The 20,589-nt window shown below is 34.2% G+C and overlaps 1 protein-coding gene and 1 long non-coding RNA gene across 3 annotated transcripts; one reads left to right on the top strand and one right to left on the bottom strand.

Annotated features, from left to right (window-relative positions):
- Positions 1-583: 583 nt before the first annotated feature.
- Positions 584-3,802, top strand: LOC132045639 (uncharacterized). Of its 2 annotated transcripts, XR_009412492.1 has the most exons (5): positions 584-1,195; positions 1,528-1,632; positions 1,901-2,034; positions 2,605-2,706; positions 3,275-3,802. It is a non-coding gene; the product is annotated as an uncharacterized LOC132045639 (long non-coding RNA). The 2 variants fall into 2 exon arrangements; XR_009412491.1 differs by lacking the exon at positions 3,275-3,802 and having other exon boundaries at positions 839-1,195; positions 2,605-3,259.
- Positions 3,803-18,836: 15,034 nt separating this feature from the next.
- LOC132045636 (zinc finger BED domain-containing protein RICESLEEPER 1-like) lies at positions 18,837-20,146 on the bottom strand. Its single transcript, XM_059436218.1, has 3 exons — positions 19,966-20,146; positions 19,363-19,613; positions 18,837-19,289 (listed from the first exon to the last, which is right to left on the bottom strand). Exons 1-3 carry the CDS (start codon positions 20,144-20,146, stop codon positions 18,837-18,839), a joined length of 885 nt encoding a protein of 294 aa, XP_059292201.1.
- Positions 20,147-20,589: the final 443 nt, after the last annotated feature.

Genomic DNA, 20,589 nt, shown 5'->3' with positions numbered 1-20,589 from the left:
TATTGTAGTCAATTGATATAAAAGACTTTATACTGTTTGAAGAAATGGTTAGTAATGAAGCAATAGAAGCTATATATTTTAGTCAAATTTTAGTCAATTGATATAAAAGACTTTATATTATTTGAAGAAATGGTCAGTAATGAAGCAATAACAACTACATATACATAGAAAATATTAGTCTGTAATAATACTGATACAAAAAAGTGACATAAAATTTGCAATATCACACATGATTCATATACATGTGTTTGTATTATTTCTCTTATTACTTTGAAACAGTCCGCGCATCGCGCGGGTACCTATAATAGTATTATTAAAAAGAGGATAGTTTGCCATAGGATTTTGACAAGTGTCGGCGTAGGATCATGACATGTGGTAGTTTTAGGACAACAAATAGTTAATTAGTTAATAATTAGTTATTAGTTATTGTTTTAAATTTAGAAATAAAATAATTAATGGTATACATCTATACATTCTATTTTAAATTAGTAACAAAAATTTGCCAGATCAAGACTTTTCCACGTTCAAATTTTAAGAATTTGTAATTCATTTCTTCTAAATTTTACTTGAGAAAAATAAAAAATGAAGCGGAAAAAGAAAAGAAAAAAGAGAAGGTGGTTTACAAAGAAAATAAGAAAGAAAGAAAGTGGGCAACAAAGATGGAACCGGTGCCACACAATTTTAGGACATTGCTAATAAACATTGTAAATAATTGAAATGAGATATAGAATTCTCAATTTGTTTTGAAAGAGTAAAAGTTAAAAAAAAAAAAAAAAAAAGCTAACCTAAATGCACATATATATAAATAATAAAAATCACACGATGCACATCACTTACCCCATTTCCCCCACTAATTCACAAACACACGCATGCACGCATTAAAACTTTAAAAATTTCTAAAACACGTTTTTTGGATCTTTTTTGTAACAAATTTATTTTCAGAAATATAAGCATAAAAAACACGTTCTTGGGAAGTTACCAAGTAAAGTTATAACTGCAAAAATGTCTAATTTTTGTATTTTAAAATTGGGAAGTTACCAACTGGTAAAATTATAACTTTAAAAAGAGACATAAAATAAAATATAAGTAACACATGTAGGGACAATTTGGTTCCACCAAATCCGGATAATGGTCCGGAACTTCCAAACCATTACTTATTCTTTATTTTTTTGGGGGAAAGTCTAGGCCAGAAGAGGTTGCATTTAACTTTTGGCTATTTGCATTCATGTTTTTAGTTTCCTTTCTTAATCGTACTTGCGTTGTGGACATGCAGTGAATCAAACTTTGGGTGTTCCTTAAAAGATTTAAATTTTGAGAATGTATGTTGAGTGTTTTTATTAATATAGTACTAATAGTAATTGATTTATTGTGATAGTCTGTCTGGAATTTATGCTTCACTGATGTCTCTTACTCCCTTGGTGTTCAAATAGCTTTTTCAGTTAACATTGTTGGTAGTCCTTTTTTTGTTCATTCCAAGTATAAGGGAATGTTGGTGATATAAGATTCCTACGTAATCTTGTGATGCAGATAATATCCGGTCCATGGCTTGCTCGGTCACTTGAGGAAGCGGTGGAGGAATACAATGGAGATTCATTTGGGAAAGTCAAGCAGTATTTTAAAGATCGATCCGAGGTATAAAAGTGTATCCGTGCGCACCAACAAATGTTTGCTATGAATCTACTATTTGGTGGGCATTTTATTAAATGAATGGATGTCAATATCCGCGCACACCAACAAATGTCTATTATGAATCTACTATTTAGTTTCATGGGCATTTTATTAAATGAATGGATGTCAATATTTATTATTGTGTATGGTTTCTCAAGTTTCTATCTAATTTATCCTTAATTCGTTACATGGTTGATTTATGCGCCGCCTCATTCGATGAATAGTGAAGAAGACTAAGAAGACGCTGTTGGATAGGAGGCACTTTCTCTTGGGCGAGATCCACCATTTGGGAGAAGATTCTCTCCCGTAAGGCTTATTTCTAAATTTATTTGGCGGAAGTACGCAAGCAAGCTTTTGAATTCAAGAGTAAGTTAATATCTTCTTTGATTTTTTTTAGGGAAGGTAATAAGTACTATCATTCAGTGATCAACACTTAGTGATGCTAAAATTACGTACAAGGGAAAAAAATTGTATCCTTCTTCTAAACTTGATAGGACTTATTGAAACCAAAAAAAAAAAAAGAAAAGGATTTTGCCTAGCATAAATCATTGTATGATATCTTAATATAGATACTACTCTGCTTCTTAGATCTAAGTGGAATGTACCAGGATGTTGTAACATGAAGCAATCTGAATATTAAATTTTTTTTGCTCTCAATATTAAAATGCGTTGTTTAAAGTTTTTATGTTGCGAGTGTTTTGTTGTAGTGTTTTGGGATCATTTTATGTGCATATGTAGATACAAGATTTGAATGTCTCAAATCTGTGCATATGCAGATATAAGATTTGAATGTCTCAAATCTGTTTTCCTTGAGGTTGTCATTTATTTAGTTATTTTTAGCTAAACTGTACAACCAGACTTTCAACTCTTTATTTAGTTCATTTGAACCTAAGATATTATAAGTTGTGTGACTATTTTTTCCATCTTTTCTATCAGGTTGGTCTAAACCAATATGTATAGATGGACATGATTTTGAAAATCAATACCGGCAACTGAATGTTATTCAAGGAGTTGAAAAACTCAAAATGATAATGCTAAGTACGAGCCCAACATGCTGAGTTTTGAGACAGTTTTTGTCACAATCTTTTATGTACTACTGACAGCTAACTACACAAAGCCAAAGGCTTTAGTACCAACACAACGGAAAATGACATTTCCATATACATGTGGATATTCACAATTTAAAGGTCGATTCTATTTGCAGGTGGAGGTTAAATTCTGAATCTCTCTGAAAATAGTACTTCTAATTCTTTTTTTCTAAGAGATTACTGATTTAGATATCTTTATCTCTATGAATTTGAACTTTTCTTTTGATGAATGCTCATATATTTTCTTCTTGCCCAAAAGTTCACTTTAAGAGATCTAATTTCCATGAGGATAGATGTTCTAATTAAACATATGCGTTACTGCATATCGTTTGGTGGCATATATTTAGTGTGTACATCTCACAAACTATAGTCATGGCTGTGTAGCCCAAGGCAAGGCATCAAGCATCGGTACTTTTGATTAGCTGAATCACAAACCGAACGAATTCCTCACTAATAGATATTTTTCGAGCTCCTCCATTTCAATCTTCCATTTATTGATATATACTTGCCTTTTGCAGGTTTTCATCCTAAACTACTCCAAATATTGTGGTTTATGGAATGGTAAAAATTGCCTACTAAGCTGATGACTACAGTTCCTACAACATAGGAAATGATGAGTTCGAATGAGCTTATGATGATAATTTTGGGTGCTATGCATGATTAAGATGCTTGTGTGTTTTGCACATACTGTAGAATAAAAGATGTCTGTTATATACGCATCATAATGATGTACACAAGGTGTTTTTGTGATGGGTATCTATTTCGCACATGTATATGAAAATGCCATGTCCTGCCGTGTTAGTACCAAGGCCTTTGGCTAAGTGTACTTAGCGGTTGTAGTACAAAAAAAGATTGGGACTTAGGACTTCTTTCCTCTCTTTTTCTTTTCAATGGTAGAGTTTGAGAATTGTCTGTCTACGACTACAAGACATAGGAAGTGTAAAGGCGTATTCGTTACAGACATTCAATACTCAAAGTGTTTAAACTAGAAGTGTACGTATTCTATTTGATTTTATTTAAATCTGTATTTTGTGTAAATTCTCATATATTGTGGATTTCTTAGTCGTTTAGAAGGTTCGGAAGAAAATGATGTATAGTGGCTAATAGTTACAAGAAACTGGATACAGAAGCACTAACTGGGTTGTTTTCTAATGAAGAATAATACACACACTTGGAACTTCTTTGATCTCATCTATCTTCTAATCTTCAACCATGCTTCAATAGTGTTACTAGGAGTAAGCGATGTACCTTTTCTTTGATAATAAGATATTTGATTAAACCAAGTCTCTGCAAGTTTAGAATCTTTCTAACACAGAGAAATTGTATCTGTATTGAGGGGGTACTAAACTTGAATAAGAAGCGAAAGCATTCTATGTATTTTTATAACTTCACACTTCTTTTTATGTTGTTTGGCTTTTGATTGTTCTACATATCAGTACGGTTTTTCTCCCCGGTCATCATTAGTTAATTCGTTAAAGACATTAATATTGTTTACTAAATTTTTATTTTTCCTTTAGTGTTGCCTTATTAATTACTCCAATTATATCAACGTAACATTATTGTCATACCAATTTCCAAGTGTGTCTTAAAGTTATCTTTGATGGGATGGACAAAGAGATACCAAAGGTACACACATTGTAAAATTTTGAAAAATAAAATGTTTAATCCTTTAATGTTTTAAAATCCTTAAGTTAATTTTTTGTCAGTATATAAATTTGGTTAGGATGTTGAGGGCTTGATTTAGTATATGCAGCTATATTGCTGGAGTTGATCTGCGGAAAATTAGATTTCGATGACTTCAATGACCCGTCAGATACATTAGAAAATACTTGAAGTCGTTAGTGATTCTTAAGAATATATTTAGTTAAATGTCAGATTTTTATTTTATTTCTAGAAATTATTTTTGTCACAAACAAGATGTTTTAAATGCTTGTCTTTATTTAGAATTGTAAAAGCAGGTTCTATTTCTATTTTATAGGTATAAATGCTTGAAACTAAACAATTTGAAATCTTCAATATTATAAACAAATTTATTTCAAATTGTGTAGATGTGAAAACCTCATGATAATCGTGATATTAGGAAAATTAGAAAATTGAATCTTTGGCATCACTATGATTTTTAAGATGAATTCAATTTTTTTGTGGTTCAACTTTTTACATGTTATTAACATGTTGTGTTACAGTGTAAGTATAAATTCTTAATGTTAGCAATTTTCAAGATGATTAGAACTTAAAGTCTAAATTGTTACAATTATCTATCTACGCTCTTTTTTCCCTTGAAACTATCCACGCATCGCGCGGGTACGTATATAGTAATTATTTACAACAAATAAATCATAGCATTTGAATTTAAAGTCAAGTCGTGATTGGAATAAGATAATTAAGTAATAGAAAAGTATACTAACGTGTTGGCATTAAGTTAAGGAAAGAAAAGAACTGAGAATTTTCTAAATATTATTTGTATCTTCTCTAACATAGGCGATAGCAATATCGAATTTCAGATTCACTTATGTCGAAAGGAGATGTTGGCCCCTTTTCAAGTTTTCCACAAATATTGAGAAAAGAAGGCGCGGGCACATACACAATCTAACTGTGTTCGGTTTTATTATTTTTTTTTTCTTTTATGGAACTAATGGCACAAGTTATTAGGAGAATTACACACATAATATTTACAAAAGTCTTCGGTTCTTTTCTTTCCTTAACTTAATTCTAACACGTTAGTATACTTTTCTATTACTTATCTTATTCGAATCACGACTTGAAATGTTGACTTTGGTAACTCTAAGCACTTTAGGCTAGCGATTCTAGTTAACAAATAGCCATACCAAAAATTCCTCCAAATGGTTCTGTAAGATAGTCTCCATGATATATATATATATATTCTGCGATAGGAATTTTCGGTCAAGTAGTATTGCTCCTTGTGGCTGCAGCACACAGCTTATCATCTTCATGCGAAACCTATTGTTTGATAATTGAGTATTGTGTAACACGAAACACAGTAATTTATGATTCATTTATATATTTTTTTCCCACAGAACTGCTGATTCCATTATAAACTAGTGTTGCAATATCTTGCTAGGTAACCTTGTTCTTGGTGGTTTCTTATTGGCATTCAAAATAGTAAATCTGAGGGATTGGCAAGGCAATTTCATCTGGAACAATGCCTTTTATTCTGATATATGTGGTCAAGGAAAGTGAAGGGCACCAGGCAGTTGTTAATTTTCAACCATGGGACTGAATTTTAAGTAATTTGAGTGATTTGCTTCAATATCTTTAGTCTGATACTAATTTCTCTGTATTGTCTTTTACCAAGGAAATGTCTATTACCTAGCTATCCCTCGCAAACATTTTTCTTGTAGAGTTGGATGTGAGAATGACAACTTTGTGGAATTACACTGGGTATATTGTTGTTGTTAGTTGGAAGTGATAATGACTATTCATAAGCATTATGCTTATCTTATTGTCACGTCCGAAATCGTTGGTAGGCAAAACCTTTCCCAAATCATTCATTCAACCACAATAAAGTAATGAAGAAAATCGAAATATAAGTCTCAACAAAGATAATAAGAAGGATAAGTAATAAGTGCGGAAGTAATACAACAATCCCAAGGAATAAATACATGTCTAAAAGGCAGGCGATAAAACTATATAACAAGATCCACTACTAGAAATGCTACGAGTCTGAATATGAATACAAGCCTGAAAATGGAATACTGTCTCAGATTATCAAAATAAGAGAAGTAAATAAGAAGAGGCATCCGGGTTGCGGATCCGTCCATGTGCTCACCCTGGATGCTCATCAGCAAAGCCTCGAGAAATCAGCCATGAGGAGAGGAAGTCGACCCTATCACGTACACTGCACTCATAAAAGAATGCAGCAAGGAATATATATATATACAAACACTATATCTTGGTAGGTATCATACTAACATTATCATGACAACATTTGACCATTATGGAATAATCACATATATAAAGAAAGAGTCTGAAAGATAATCATGCTCATAATCAAGTATCAATCAACACAGTCCAAGAATAGTATCACAAACACCGAAAGATCAACAACCGAATCATAACCTATGGTGAAGCACCTAAACACAAGTCTGCCATGTTTCCTACAATTCCTCAAATCAATCACAACCACAAGTACGATCCATGAATTCGATCCATAGATACAATGAGATGATAATGATGAATGCATATGCAATGATACGCACACACACTCTGGGTGGAATACCTCCATGCCTCGATAGTCATGACCCATGGGGGACCCGTGATCCATAACTATTTTCACTTTGTGCTGCGGCGCATAGCTTAACGATCCGTTATATATACTCTCTCCGTCCCAAACTTGCCACAACATCAAGTAGAAGCATTGTCCTCTTTTGACTTGGCACAAAGTTTAAGATATAAAGGAAGACTTTTGAAATGTGTAGTCCAAAACAAGGCTTAGATATTTGTGTTGTTCCTACGACCTTCTCAAGTGGACCCATGAAGCCATTTGGCAGCTTGGAGTCTTTATCATAAAATGGTCATAAATCTTGATCTCATAAAGTTAAATTGTTTCTAAATATGGAAAGGGGACAATCTTTTCGGGACAAAATAGGTTTAATATATGTTGCGGTGCGCAACCCGATCCAATATATGTATAAAATATGTTGCGTCGCACAACCCGATCAAATATAAGTATAATATATGTTGCGGCGCGCAACCCGTCATATATATATATATATATATATATATATATATATATATATATATATATATATATATATATATACCTCAATCATATAATCCAAATGTATGAGTATGACTGCATGAGTGATATCTATACCAATAAGAATATGTCAATATCAATGGTGCCACACATGGGCACATGTCATGGGAATCTATCAATATCAATGGTGCCACACATGGACACATGTCACGAGAATCTATTAATATCAATGGTGCCACACATGGACACATGTCACGAGAATCTATCATTATCAATGGTGCCACACATGGACACATAATCACAACCGAATCATAACCTATGGTGAGACTCCATGATGTTCATAATTCCTCAAATCAATCTCATGCATATCTATAATGAACTCGTATGCATCCTCGCTAGGCGTGCCGAAGAACTTTGGCGGCTCCATCTTCAAAATCCGTGTGATGGGATCCGATCCCCAAACTATTTAAGAAATAAGAGGAAGACTTTTAATGTGTGGTCCAAGACAAGCCTTAGATATTTGTGTTGGCTGTAAATCATCTATAAAGTTAAATTGTTTCCATAAGAGACAATCTTCGGGGGGAAGGTTAAATATACCCTCAATACGCGGGGCCATAAAATATGTTATGATCCCGGCGGGGCGCGTCCCCATAATATATGTTGTGGCGTGCAACCCGATCCAATATAAGTCCAATATATGTTGCGATACACAACCCGATCCAAATGTGTACAGTATGAACATGAGTGATATCACCTATCACACGGGAAACCACCGGAATCTATCAAATAGTGCACACATGGACCATAATCAACGGCATGCTGGGCATCGAGATGAAGGAGGATACGGGCCCGGTGTCATCTTCAAAATCGGGTCGAACATGACCTCGGGGTCTCGGGTTGTACACCTTATACCTCTCCCACCTAGCTTCTCTCTCGGTTATCGTTCGGCATGCTCTGGAGAAAGCCGATCATGCTCGCCTGAAATACTAGGTCAAACATGACCTCGGGGGCTAGGGGCCACCTCGCACACGCCTCTCGCCGATGTAGCTCCACGGCCTCTAGCGCCGGCCCTAATAGCGGGCTCGGGCACCTTGTCCCTTACAATCTTAGCTTGTGTTCTCACCATCTGTGAGAGAATATAAATGAATCAAATACCAATTCGAAAGTTCCAGATACCAATTTCAATAAAGTAGCATGAAAGAATGAAAGAATTTGAAGTTTCCTAAATGTCCCATAGCTTATTGCAGATAAGCACGGAGCTCATCATATCCATCCGCAAGACTCTACTAGACATGCTCTTGTACTTATAGACCAGGTAACCTAGGGCTCTGATACCAACTTGTCTTATTTTGATAATCTGAGACAGTATTCCATTTTCAGGCTTGTATTTATATTTAGACTTGTAGTATTTGTAGTAGTGGCTCTTGTACGGCCTTAGACCAGATTGCTTGGGATTGTTGTATTACTTCCGCACTTATTTACTTATCCTTATTATTATCTATGTTGAGACTTATATTTCGATTATCTTTATAACTTTATTGTGGTTGAATGAATGATTAGGAAAGGGTTCGTCTACCAAGCTGGCGGGAAATGGTAGGTGCTCGTACGTTGCTCGATTTGGGACGTGACACTTATTTTGCGAGATAATCTGAGAGAGCTTTGTCTTTGTGATATATAAATGTATTCACTTAAAGCTGGATTCAAGACTTTAATTTCATGAGTTCAGCCTTTAATTTTTTGTCACTAAACCCATCACACTTTTGATATTATGGATTCAAAATATTATTTCTTTTGAAAATGTACATAGTAACTTTTTACTTATATATCTATATACTTCATTTCAGAAATACCGAATTCAATCGAACTCATTGTTTATGTGCTTCATTCGCCATTGTATTGATCACTATTGCTTATAACAGCTTCGTTCACTTGTCTTGCTAGCCTTGGTGCTCATAATGTCTTACTAGCGGTATAGGAGCCGACTTGACACGTAACTGAGCAAAATGGGGGAAATTCATTTTGTGTATAGAAGGTGGGCAATATGCATGGTTGGTTTTAAAGTAGAATTAGGCGAGTCATTATCATATTATATAAACTTACATTGCGGATTCCTTCATATTCGATTAATTTGCAATTTGAGCCCTTAATTAATGTACACTTTTGTGACTTACGTCTTCTCCTATCTTTTTTTAATGATTTACACCCTAATCTCTTTAGTTCTTTGCAAAACCCAAAAAAAATAAAAAATCCCCTTTTTCAACTAATATAAGGATAAAATAGGAAATTACATATAAGAAAAATAGAAAAGTGATTTAAATTAAAAATAAATAAAAGGAATATTGAATAGCAGACATTGTTCCTTTTGAAGAACCAGGTCGCCTTGAAGAATTGTTAAGTTAGCAGCACCATAATCAAGTGGTTTATCCCTATTTTCTGCCCAAACTACCCTAGTTGGAAGAACCAATTATTTGGCCAAATGAAAGAGATTTATCTGCAGAAATGGTGGCTACCCCAAGACAGAGATTAATGTTGAGACTAAAGTATAAAAAGAGCACGAAGAGTACTGGAAATTGAATAATTGTTTTTCATGTAATTTCCATGACTACTCAATGTGTTGGTAGAATAGACAATGGCTGAAACAATAATACAAAAAATAAGGAGATTTAGTGTCTTTGGAAGTTTTGACGGAAGGAGACTTTTCTGCTTTGGAGTCGATGAAAGTAGTCAAACAAGTTTGATTTTTCTTATTGCTAATATGTTTTGATTTTTCTTACTTCTATCATACGTTGATTATAAGTAGAGTTGTAAACGGGAAGATTGTGCCTTTGAATGGAGAAGGAGGAGCAAATGTCTGGTATTCAATATTGCTTTTATTTTTTTTATTTAAATCACTTTTCTGTTTTTCTTATATGTAATTTTCTATTTTATCCTTGTAAATAACTGAAAAAGGGTACTTTTATGATTTTGAAAAGAACTAAGGAGATTAGGGTGCAAATCATTAAAAAAGATAGGATAAGATGTAAGTCACAAAAGTGAGCATACGTTAGGGGTGAAAATCGCAAATTACTCGAATATTATGTACAAATTATTCTTTTAGTTTTGAATTAGATAATTAAAATAAGTCATGAATTCTAAAGACTATTTATATGCATTGGCATTACTTTCTAATTAGATCTTCAAAATAAGTCGTAAGTTGATACGATCCCGAGGAGCACACACGACTCAAATCGAGCATCTAACGTATGGATGATTGCTTGATCGTGTGAAGTGAAGATAAGATGGAGGTGGAAGATGGTGGCTAGTCATGCAAAGAGGCTATTCTTGAAATTCAAGTCATCATTCCTAAAGAAGACTACCGAGCAAGGCCTTTACTTCATTAATGGTATTTTTGTAATAGTTAGCCTAGTCTTCTTTAGTCTAGTGGTATAAATAGTTATTTCATTACTTAGATTATGTTGAATGAAGATGAATACTCTAAATTGAGTGATAGTTTGTTTGGTAGAATTAGTGCTAATCTAGTGATTAGTGATAGTTAATCATGGTGGATTTCATTATCGGCTATGAAACCCTTTTCCATTGATTTTCAACAGAGTTGTTCATTTGTGGATTCATTTGAATTACTCTTGGTTGATTATCAAATAGTATAGGTTCGTTAGTAGGAATCGATTAGGAGGGTTTAAGTTTCATATACCTAAGTTTGCCTATAATTCCTTTACTAATTGGGTCTTGCTTTTATTTCTTTATTTCTCATCCCAATTTCTTCACTTCTCATCCCTTGATTTTTTCATTATCTTTATTTTCGCGTATTTTTTGTTTGAATTTGTGTCTTCCATAAGCCGGGTCGTATCATTTGGTATCAGAGCATAGGCTAGAATATTGTTTCTACAATCCTCAATCCTAGGTTCTTCATATTTGAAAAAAGAAGAAGTTAAAATTCAACATTCCAAAAACAAAAAATCCAAAAATTTGTTGTTGTTTTGGTGGATTTGAGGTCAAATTTGAGTTCCTTGATACTAAAAATCCTTAAATTTCAAATTACATAGCATTTGGAGGTGTTTTGAAGATTCTATCATTGTTGAAGTTTGAAGGTTTGAATCTTCAAAGTGGGTCTTGGTGTTTGAATGTGAAATTGGCTTCAATTGGTGTTGGGCTTTGTTCTCCTAGTTGAAGGGAGCTTAGATCCGAATTTTGGTGAAAAAAACGAGTTGATTTGAAGGTGATTTGGAAGTTGGATGTTCTTCAAGTTCATAAGCATCTTCATAGTGAAGAAGAAGACCCAAAAGAGTGTTTGACCCAAAATTCTTCAAGTCAAGAGGTCAAAAAGTGTTTGTGGGCCCACGTAAGTATAAAAAAAAAATCATAAATATTTAGTCCAATTTTCTGATTTTTCAAACAAAAAAAAAAAATCAAAATTGCCACGTCAGTGCGCCACGTCGGCAGTGTCACGACCCAATTTGCGAGTCGTGGTGGCACCTACACTATCCCTTCGAGTAGGCGAACCACATTACTAATAACAAGTTAAATAAGCGGAAAATTAATTAAGAATAAGTTATCAAGTCTTAAATACTTATCATAACAAGAAATGTCACGACAACCCCAAAAATGCGGTCAAAGGGTACAAAGAGCGCTAACATAGGACGGAATAGAAGTCTGAAAATACCCGAAGGCTACATATTGTCTGTCGAATACAAAAACAGAAATAGATAGAGGAGGTCCTTCAGGGGCCACGGATGACAGATAGCTCACCCTGAATAACTAAAAGATGTCACCCTCACGTATCAGCCACGGGGCGTAGAACTGGAGCTGAGATCGTACTTTGCACTCAACAAAAAGTGGAGCAAGAATAGTATCAGTACAACACTTGTACCGGTAAGCATCATAGGCCGACAACGATTAGATAACGCGAAGAAGTCGAAACCAACAAGTAGCACATAGAGCAAACGAGTATGGTCACGTATCATATACAAGTAAGGTGTAAAGGAATCATGAAATCAGCAAAACGAGATATAATTCACCAAATGATCGACCAAATAAATGAGTGGATGAATGCAATGCAATACAATAGTCACCTCTCACACTCCACTCTCGTACACACATGCTATGGCAATGCCTCTTAGTCATGACCCATGGGGGACCCGCGAAGTCCATGTACCACTCGTGCTCTCCGGCAGAAACCTCGGAGGCTATTAATCACTCTCAATCTCCGGCAAAGACCTCGGAGTCTCTCTGTCACTCTCAATCTCCGGCAAAAACCTCGGAGTCTCTCTGTCACTCTCAATCTCCGGCAAAGACCTCGGAGTCTCTCGATCACTCACCTCACCAATCATCACAACAATAATATAAAAGACATGTCATGCATGATATCAGTCTCAACAATATCACCAATATATAGTCAACCAATACAAGTCATATTAATGTTACCATTCCTTTACACATGGTGTGGGGAGCTAGTATGTGACAGAGATACTTCTATGTGATATTCACGAGAAAATAACACATATGGCGACAAGCCCACATAGCAAGTAACAAAGCCAAACTAACCGGAATTTACTCTCTATTTCACGCTTGAAGGCCTATATTTTGTCCGTCACTTTCTACAACTACATACGTTCTCTAATCGAGTCTAACTAAAGTAGACCGTAACCTACCTCAATGCCGAGCGGATGCCACGAACAATCAAACTAATGTCTTCCCTTTGCGTAGAGCCTCTGAACGATCAAAATCTATAAAATATGCGATCTACGTTAGAATACGACTCTAAGGACACCCATACTGCTATATTTATATTCGAAACCCAAAAACGCACCCCAAAAGTGGCCTTGGGCCCACAAGGGCAAGATTGGAATTTTATTTGAAGAAAATAATTTCGCCCATTATCTAAGGATTATATATTATTAAAATTGGTCAATTTAATCCATAAATAAATTATTCAATCATTGATTCTCCTTTCTTAGGACTAGGACTCGAAACCTTTAATTACTCCAACATCTTTAATCGGGCAAAATCTGACTTTTCGTAATTCAAATACCATGGATTTGGAAATACACATATAATCCAATACACTTAATATAAAAAGATACATAGACCCTATATATAAGAATTGAAATTGAAACACGAAAAACATAAAAAGAAGTTTTTGATTACAATTTGTGCGGTGTCAAAAAGAAAGAAAAACGTATGAATCAATTACTATGCAAATTTTCACACCTTTCGCCAACTAGAAAAATATAGGAATTAGACATACACCCATTTATCATAAGCTTGCTCAATGACTATCTCAAATAGAAGTTCAATTATTTAATCATCAATTGCCATAATGATCCACTAGTCTTGTCACCTTTCTCAAAATAGCCAAATGCCCTGTTCGTGCAAAAGACCATATGACTTGATTTCATTCTACCTCAATAATATAATATAAATTAATGTGTAGGTATATAGCCAGCTACCCCATCTACTATAACTTGAGAAAATCAAAATATCCAAATACAGAGCTTTTAGTTAAGCTCTTTGAAGCCTTCAATTGTTTGTTGTTGTTTGTCCAGTCACTTTTGCTCTAATTTGGTTTTAATGCAATATTATGGCATGTCAAACCCTACTCATATATATGGAAATGGGACAATAGGAAATCGTTTGAAATAAATGTATAATGCAAGAACACATCCTAAGTTAGAATAGAAATCTCATAACTTCCTACTTTGATTCCTTCTCTTTTCTATCTTTTGCCTTCTTTACGTGTAAGCCAAAAAGAAACCTTCCCCATACATTCCTCTTTTATGTCACTTATTCTGACAACATCATGAAAGTGGCTTGCCCACTTCATTTATTTATGAAAGTGGCTTGCCCACTTTATTTATTTAAAATAAGAAAGCCTTCCACTTAATTCCTTTATGCCCCTTATTCACAGCAACATCATGAAAGTGGCTTTCCCACTTCATTTATTTATGAAAGTGGCTTGCCCACTTCATTTATTTAAAATAAGAAAACCTTCCACTTAATTTCTTAAATTGATTGAACCACTAATTCGTATACTAGTGTCATACGGAGACTACCAACGAAGTGGAAAATAAACTACTAATTAAGTGCATTTCTAACCAATACTAATACCATAATTAATTTTAAGGGACATGTTTCCTAGAAATAAATATACTCAAAAAAATTACCCATCAATATATAACCGTGCCCCTCCTCCCACAAGTTAAGAATACCATTTAAGGCTACGGAAAGGGTATTTTAACGAAAAAGAGTCCAAAAGTGCTGAACGACCAAACAGGTCGTTACAGGCAGCCACCTCAGTGACGCGCCTGACACACGCCCAGTCGGGCCTCATGGGCGTGTGGGGCCCAACTTCAGAGAGTGAATTTATTCAACACTTAGAGGGGCATATCTTCATGTGTATAAGGAGTTACGGACAGATAACCTATCTAAATTCAAGTTTAGCGAGTCTACTTTCCAAAACAACAAACCGTTCGTCAATCAGAGCTTTGTACAAAAAAATTACGTGCGTTTTAAAAAAATGATGCAAGCAGCTCCGAATTTCTAAGTTGGCCAAAAACTTCCCAAATTTCTTTAAGTGTTTGGAAAAGGTTCGCTCACTTCTTATTCTTCTTCTTATTTCTTTGATTCTCCTAGCTAATTAACAACTAGTAATTGATTCTTACTTGTTGATAACTAGTTCTTGAGTCCGAATTCTTTTCGTACCAATTCTTTCAAGCTTTTTTCGTTTTAACCTCGTTGAAACTTCTTTGCCTCTTTTTGGTAGTTTTTGAGTCGTTCGTCTTTCAATTAACAAAAATCTATTCTTCCACAAAGATTAGCAACCTTGTGAATTGATTTGGATTAGCGGTTCATTGCCAACTTCGGAAGAAGCTCTAGGTTGAGTGCTAAGCTTGAGTACAAATACGAGTGACGTGAGGAACTTTACTACTAATCGTGTTTGCTCGTTTTGTAGGTACAAGAAGGGAAGTCATAAGGAAAGGAGATATAAGGCATTATGTCATCCATAGCTTCGGATTGTGTGGTGATGATGTGGAGAGTTATGCCTCTAGTAATGGAGGATATGACTATGATAGTGATGGAGGCTGTGAAGGAGATGGTGTGACTTATGACCATGATGAGTATAGGGATTATGGAGCCGACAATGGTCAATTTGATCATGACCAATATGATGGTGGGAATTACTACTCCGAAGCTGAATATAAAACAAGTGGATCTCATGGGTCTCATGAAGAACATGAAGGAGTAGAGGAGCTTAATGAAGAGTCCTACGGCGAAGACGAGAGCTATGAAGAGTCTCATACTACACACCATGGACATGGAGGCGACTTGAGGTATATTCCTTCCTCACACTTACATTATAAATCAATTGGTGGAGACTTGCATGAATTAGGAAGTTATGATGAATATGAACCTTATGGTTATGTGCTTTGTGGTGAATGTATCAGTGAAGATAGTGAATTTGAGCATGAACCTTGTGAAGAATCTTCTAGAGGTTATTCACGTACATTGACTCATGATACTTCCTATTCTAAACAAAGTGGTATAAATGTGTGGATTGGACCAAGTAGGAGTCACCCTAGAAGAAGAAGAGATTATCCATTTCTTACTTCAAGAAATACAATGAATCATGCTTCTTATCCTAATACGAATGCGCCGTGCTCTCCATATGGTTATGATGTGGAAGGTGTTGACACCTAATTTTTGACCTTTTTGTTTTAATTTTATCGAAGTACTTGAATTTTAAATGGGATAACATATGTTTTCATTTCTTTTTTTCTAAAAAGGCATCAAATCAAAATGGTTTTATAAACTATCCAAATGCATTTTACTAATTCCAATCAGAAAATTTAATTGTCCAAATTATCAGAAATTAATCAGCAAATATTTATCCCATTTTTAATTTAAGGAAATTGATTTGATTAAAATAAAATAATCATCTCTATCCCCGAATTTTAATTTCTGCACAATCATTTATGTGGACAATTTTCCAATTAATCATAATTAATTATGGTTAATATTTGGAGTTTGCTTATTATGTGGCTACGTTTGAAATAGTCAAATTAATTAGTAAAAGGGCCATGATTGAAATAACAAATTCATTGTTTAATTCAATTAAGGCCATACTTGTGAATTCATAATTTTGTGAAAATCAATCGGATTTTGCTTTTATTTATTGGTTATTTAGCTTTAATTAATTTATTTAATAATCAATCTTTTTTTTTATTTTACTCTTTAATTCGCATTTTTATTTTTTTTATATACATAGATGCATTAATATACTGCTTATTAATGCACCCGCCTATTATGCGTATGTATATATATATATATATATATATATATATATATATACTGCTTATTAATGCACCCGCCTATTATGCGTATGTATATATATATATATATGTGCATATATATGATATACCCGTATATATGAGATATATAGGGGTGTTCATGGTTCGGTTTGGATCGATTATTGGTTAAAACTATAACCAAACAAATTTAGTCGATTTTTAAATGTGTAAAACCGTAACCAAACCAAATAAAATAATAACCACCGGTTTAGTTCGGTTTTTCGGTTTATGACTAGCTGTGACAATTCAAATATTCTCTCTACATTCTTCAAATTTCTTGTGAAGCTCTTTTTTGCTCATGGCCCACAAGGGCGAACTTTGCTGCATATTGAGGGAAAGACATGCTGATGGCAAATCAGGTGGACCAAACTTGTAACACGGTTTAGATTCAAAAAAACAAGTCAAACGGCGGTTCCAAAATACAAACAACTTTGTCCATTAAAAAGAAAAAAATTACATACTTAAACTAAACTAACTAGAGAATCCGAATATAATCAAAAGTACTTCGACCATCTTCCCCGAAGTGAAGCTCCAAACTAATCAATGCTCAAAACAGTGCCCGGAGAATCTGCAAAAGAAATCACGATATTAGGTATTAAATGTCTAAAAACATAGAAGTATAGTAGCTCAGCCAACAAATATAGCAGCAACTTTGCCCAAAACTTAAAGTGCAACAATTTAGTAAAATGCCAACTATTGGATGCTCCAATCAGGTCAGTTCTGTAGAGTTTGAGCTCATTTGTTGTCTAGGTTCAAAATGGAAAAATAATCCTCCACAGCAACAGAAATGCCGAGTAATGCAAAAGGAATTGATGGTGAGTCTTCCTTATACTACCTACCTTGACACAACATGTTGAGAAAGAAGCTTTTTCCTGCTTTTCACCTGAAGGAAAATGTACTTCCCAAGCCATTGTATGTGAAAAAATTTATTTACCTACGAGAGAATAAAGTTATATTGACTTACTCTCATTCTTCCTTTTAAAGAATATTTTTAAAGTCCATGTGAAATTCTTTTACCATGATTTTCTTGATAAATTCTTACAATAATTTTTAATTGTCAATTTTGTGATAGTGATGTCCTTTATGCAGAGTCTAAATATATAAATGTTTTTTCTTTCAAAATCTAACTAGATCCAAAATAAGACCAGACGTTAATGAACATGTTATATATCTAAAGAAGGAGGTCGCATCACTTTTTTCCAATTAAAAGAATATATTCTTGATACATAAATTTGTACTTAAACTTCAACGGATATTTAAATGTGAGCAACACATATTTAAATGTAAGATTGTTAAAGTGTAGCAACACATATTAAATGGCAACAATTAGCTAAAATACCATAGAAAGCTCAAAGTTTCAAATGCAACTACAATTTAACAACAATTATTTTTCTAAGATAGTAATTTGCAGCAAGTGAAACAAATATTCATATAGTTAATTATGTAAAATTACCTTTTTCAGCGATCTCAAGTTTTTGAATTTCTTCTAAAAGATCTTCAAGCTTGCATTCTTTAGATGTTGACCGCAACCATTGTTGACAACAAACAAGAGCTTTTTGTCTTTGTCGATAGAGAACTTCGATAACAATCAAGTATCCGACCAAAAAAAGCCGATTACGAGGCAATAGTAGACGTAGGAATAGCAAGCACATCTCTTGCAATCCTAGAGACAATAGGATATCTTTCAGATGAAGATTTCCACCAAGTCAAGATATTGAAATCCTTAATCTTCTCCAGATCATTCAGCAAATACTTTTCAAGATCAGACTTATTATCAACATCATTCTCATCTTCAAGAAATTTCTCGCATTGCGATTGCCACACATCAGAACTATTCATTGCACCAATTTGACTCATCACACTAGTTTGATCTCCAATATTTTCACTAGAAATCCCAGAAACAGAATTCTTATAATGATTATACAAGCGAGATAAAGTGTTCATCACTTTAGTAGACTTTCCATTTCCCTCCAAAGGATCATAAAAATTGTTAAAAAGGAACTTCACATACTTCATTTTTTAGCGAGGATCCAACACAACGGCAAAAAATAACAATATGTTAATATCCTCAAAATCACCCCAATATTTATCAAACTTAATTTTCATCTTCCTAGCCATATCAGTCAAAATTGAATCACTACAATTCGAATACTGGACAATTATGCTTTGAAGATTAAAAAGCTCATGGAAGAAAAAATTTGAAGTAACATGCAAAGTACTCAAAAACTTCAAAGTGGTTTTATAGAAAATCTCAAGAAACTTGAGAAAGACTTTCACATTCTTCCAATCTTCCGAAGATGGATGCACGACCGTTCCACTCAATTCAAGACAATAGTTAAAGTACTTATGATCATCAATATACATTCTTGAAAAGGCTTTTTCAAATTGTACAGCTGTATTTAACATCAAGTATGTAGAGTTCCACCTCGTCTCAACATCCAAACTCAAAAGGCCATGGGTGTCTAGTTTTACCTTCTCAACATATGACTTAAAGGAAGCAGATCTTGCAGGAGAAGACTTAACATATTTCACAAACACGCCTTACCCGAGAAATGGAATCATTTTGTTCACTCAATTCTTCTTTTACAATCAAATTCAAGATATGAGCATTACACTGAACGTGTAAAAAATCATTTCCCAAGATGACACCATTCCAATCATTAATTCTCCCTTTCAAGTACCAGATTATAGCATCATTAGCTGATGCCTTATCTAGTGTCACCGTGAATTTGTTCTCGATCTCCCAATCTAACAAATAAGCTTCAATTCCTTTTGCAATTGTCTCACCCTTATGATCTGGAGTTTGAAAAAAGTTAAGAATTTTTTTTTGCAAATTCCACTGATCATCAATCCAGTGAGCAGTAATGACCATATAGGTCAAATTTTAGATTGACGTCCATGTGTCGCTAGTAAGACAAACACGTTGAACTTTAACAAGCCTTTTAAGCTTTTGTTTCTCTTCTTCATAATTTTTTAAACATTGTCTAAAACATAATGCGAGAAGGTAACTCAAAATTAGGCAAAACAATCGCCATTAGCCTCTTAAAGCCTTCCCCCTCAACGACTCTAAATGGTTGTTCATCAATTATAACAAACTCGACAATGGCCCTTCTAATTTCGACAACATTATAAACAACCTTTTACAAACCTCCCTGTCCCCCTCCTTTAATAGGTTTAATATTGAGTGTTGTCTGCTTCCTATCAATGGTCTTAAAAGGGTATTTCTCACACTTGTTAAGCAAATGTCCCCAAAGGTTGGAAGTCCCATAATTAGAAGGGCAAGCTAAGTCTTTGGGGCAGTACTTGCATTTTGCCCTCAATTCCCCCATTTTATTAGTAAACTGTGTATAATGATCTCAAATTTCAGATATTTTTCTACCATTATCCCCAGGGCTAGAGTCTCGACTACAAGGAGTAGTTCTTTTCTGCTTTTTAGGAGGTTTACGCACGGAAGAAGTATTAGGAGCATTACCATGTGCTTGAGTTACAACATATGTTAGTGTTACTGAACTATCTTTAGGAACCTCCAAATCTTCAACCTCTGTCCTTTTCATCTGAAAAATATTAGAAGTTTAGGACCCATTCGGATAAGAAAAAATAAAGGTAAAAATTCGAAACAGAAAAGGAAACAACTTAAAATTCGAAACAAATTCTTACAAACCTTCTCAAACTTTGACAGTCTTGTACTTGAGGAGTTGAGGATGCTCTAGAGCCTTCACTTTGTGAGTACGTATTCGTGAGTTTGTGAGAAACGTGAGCTTAATTCTCTTGT

Source organism: Lycium ferocissimum, unplaced genomic scaffold (genome assembly GCF_029784015.1).
Source record: "Lycium ferocissimum isolate CSIRO_LF1 unplaced genomic scaffold, AGI_CSIRO_Lferr_CH_V1 ctg7419, whole genome shotgun sequence".
Lineage (NCBI taxonomy): Eukaryota > Viridiplantae > Streptophyta > Magnoliopsida > Solanales > Solanaceae > Lycium > Lycium ferocissimum.
Note: the sequence above shows the minus strand (reverse complement) of the source record. Positions and strands in the feature narration are given on the sequence as shown.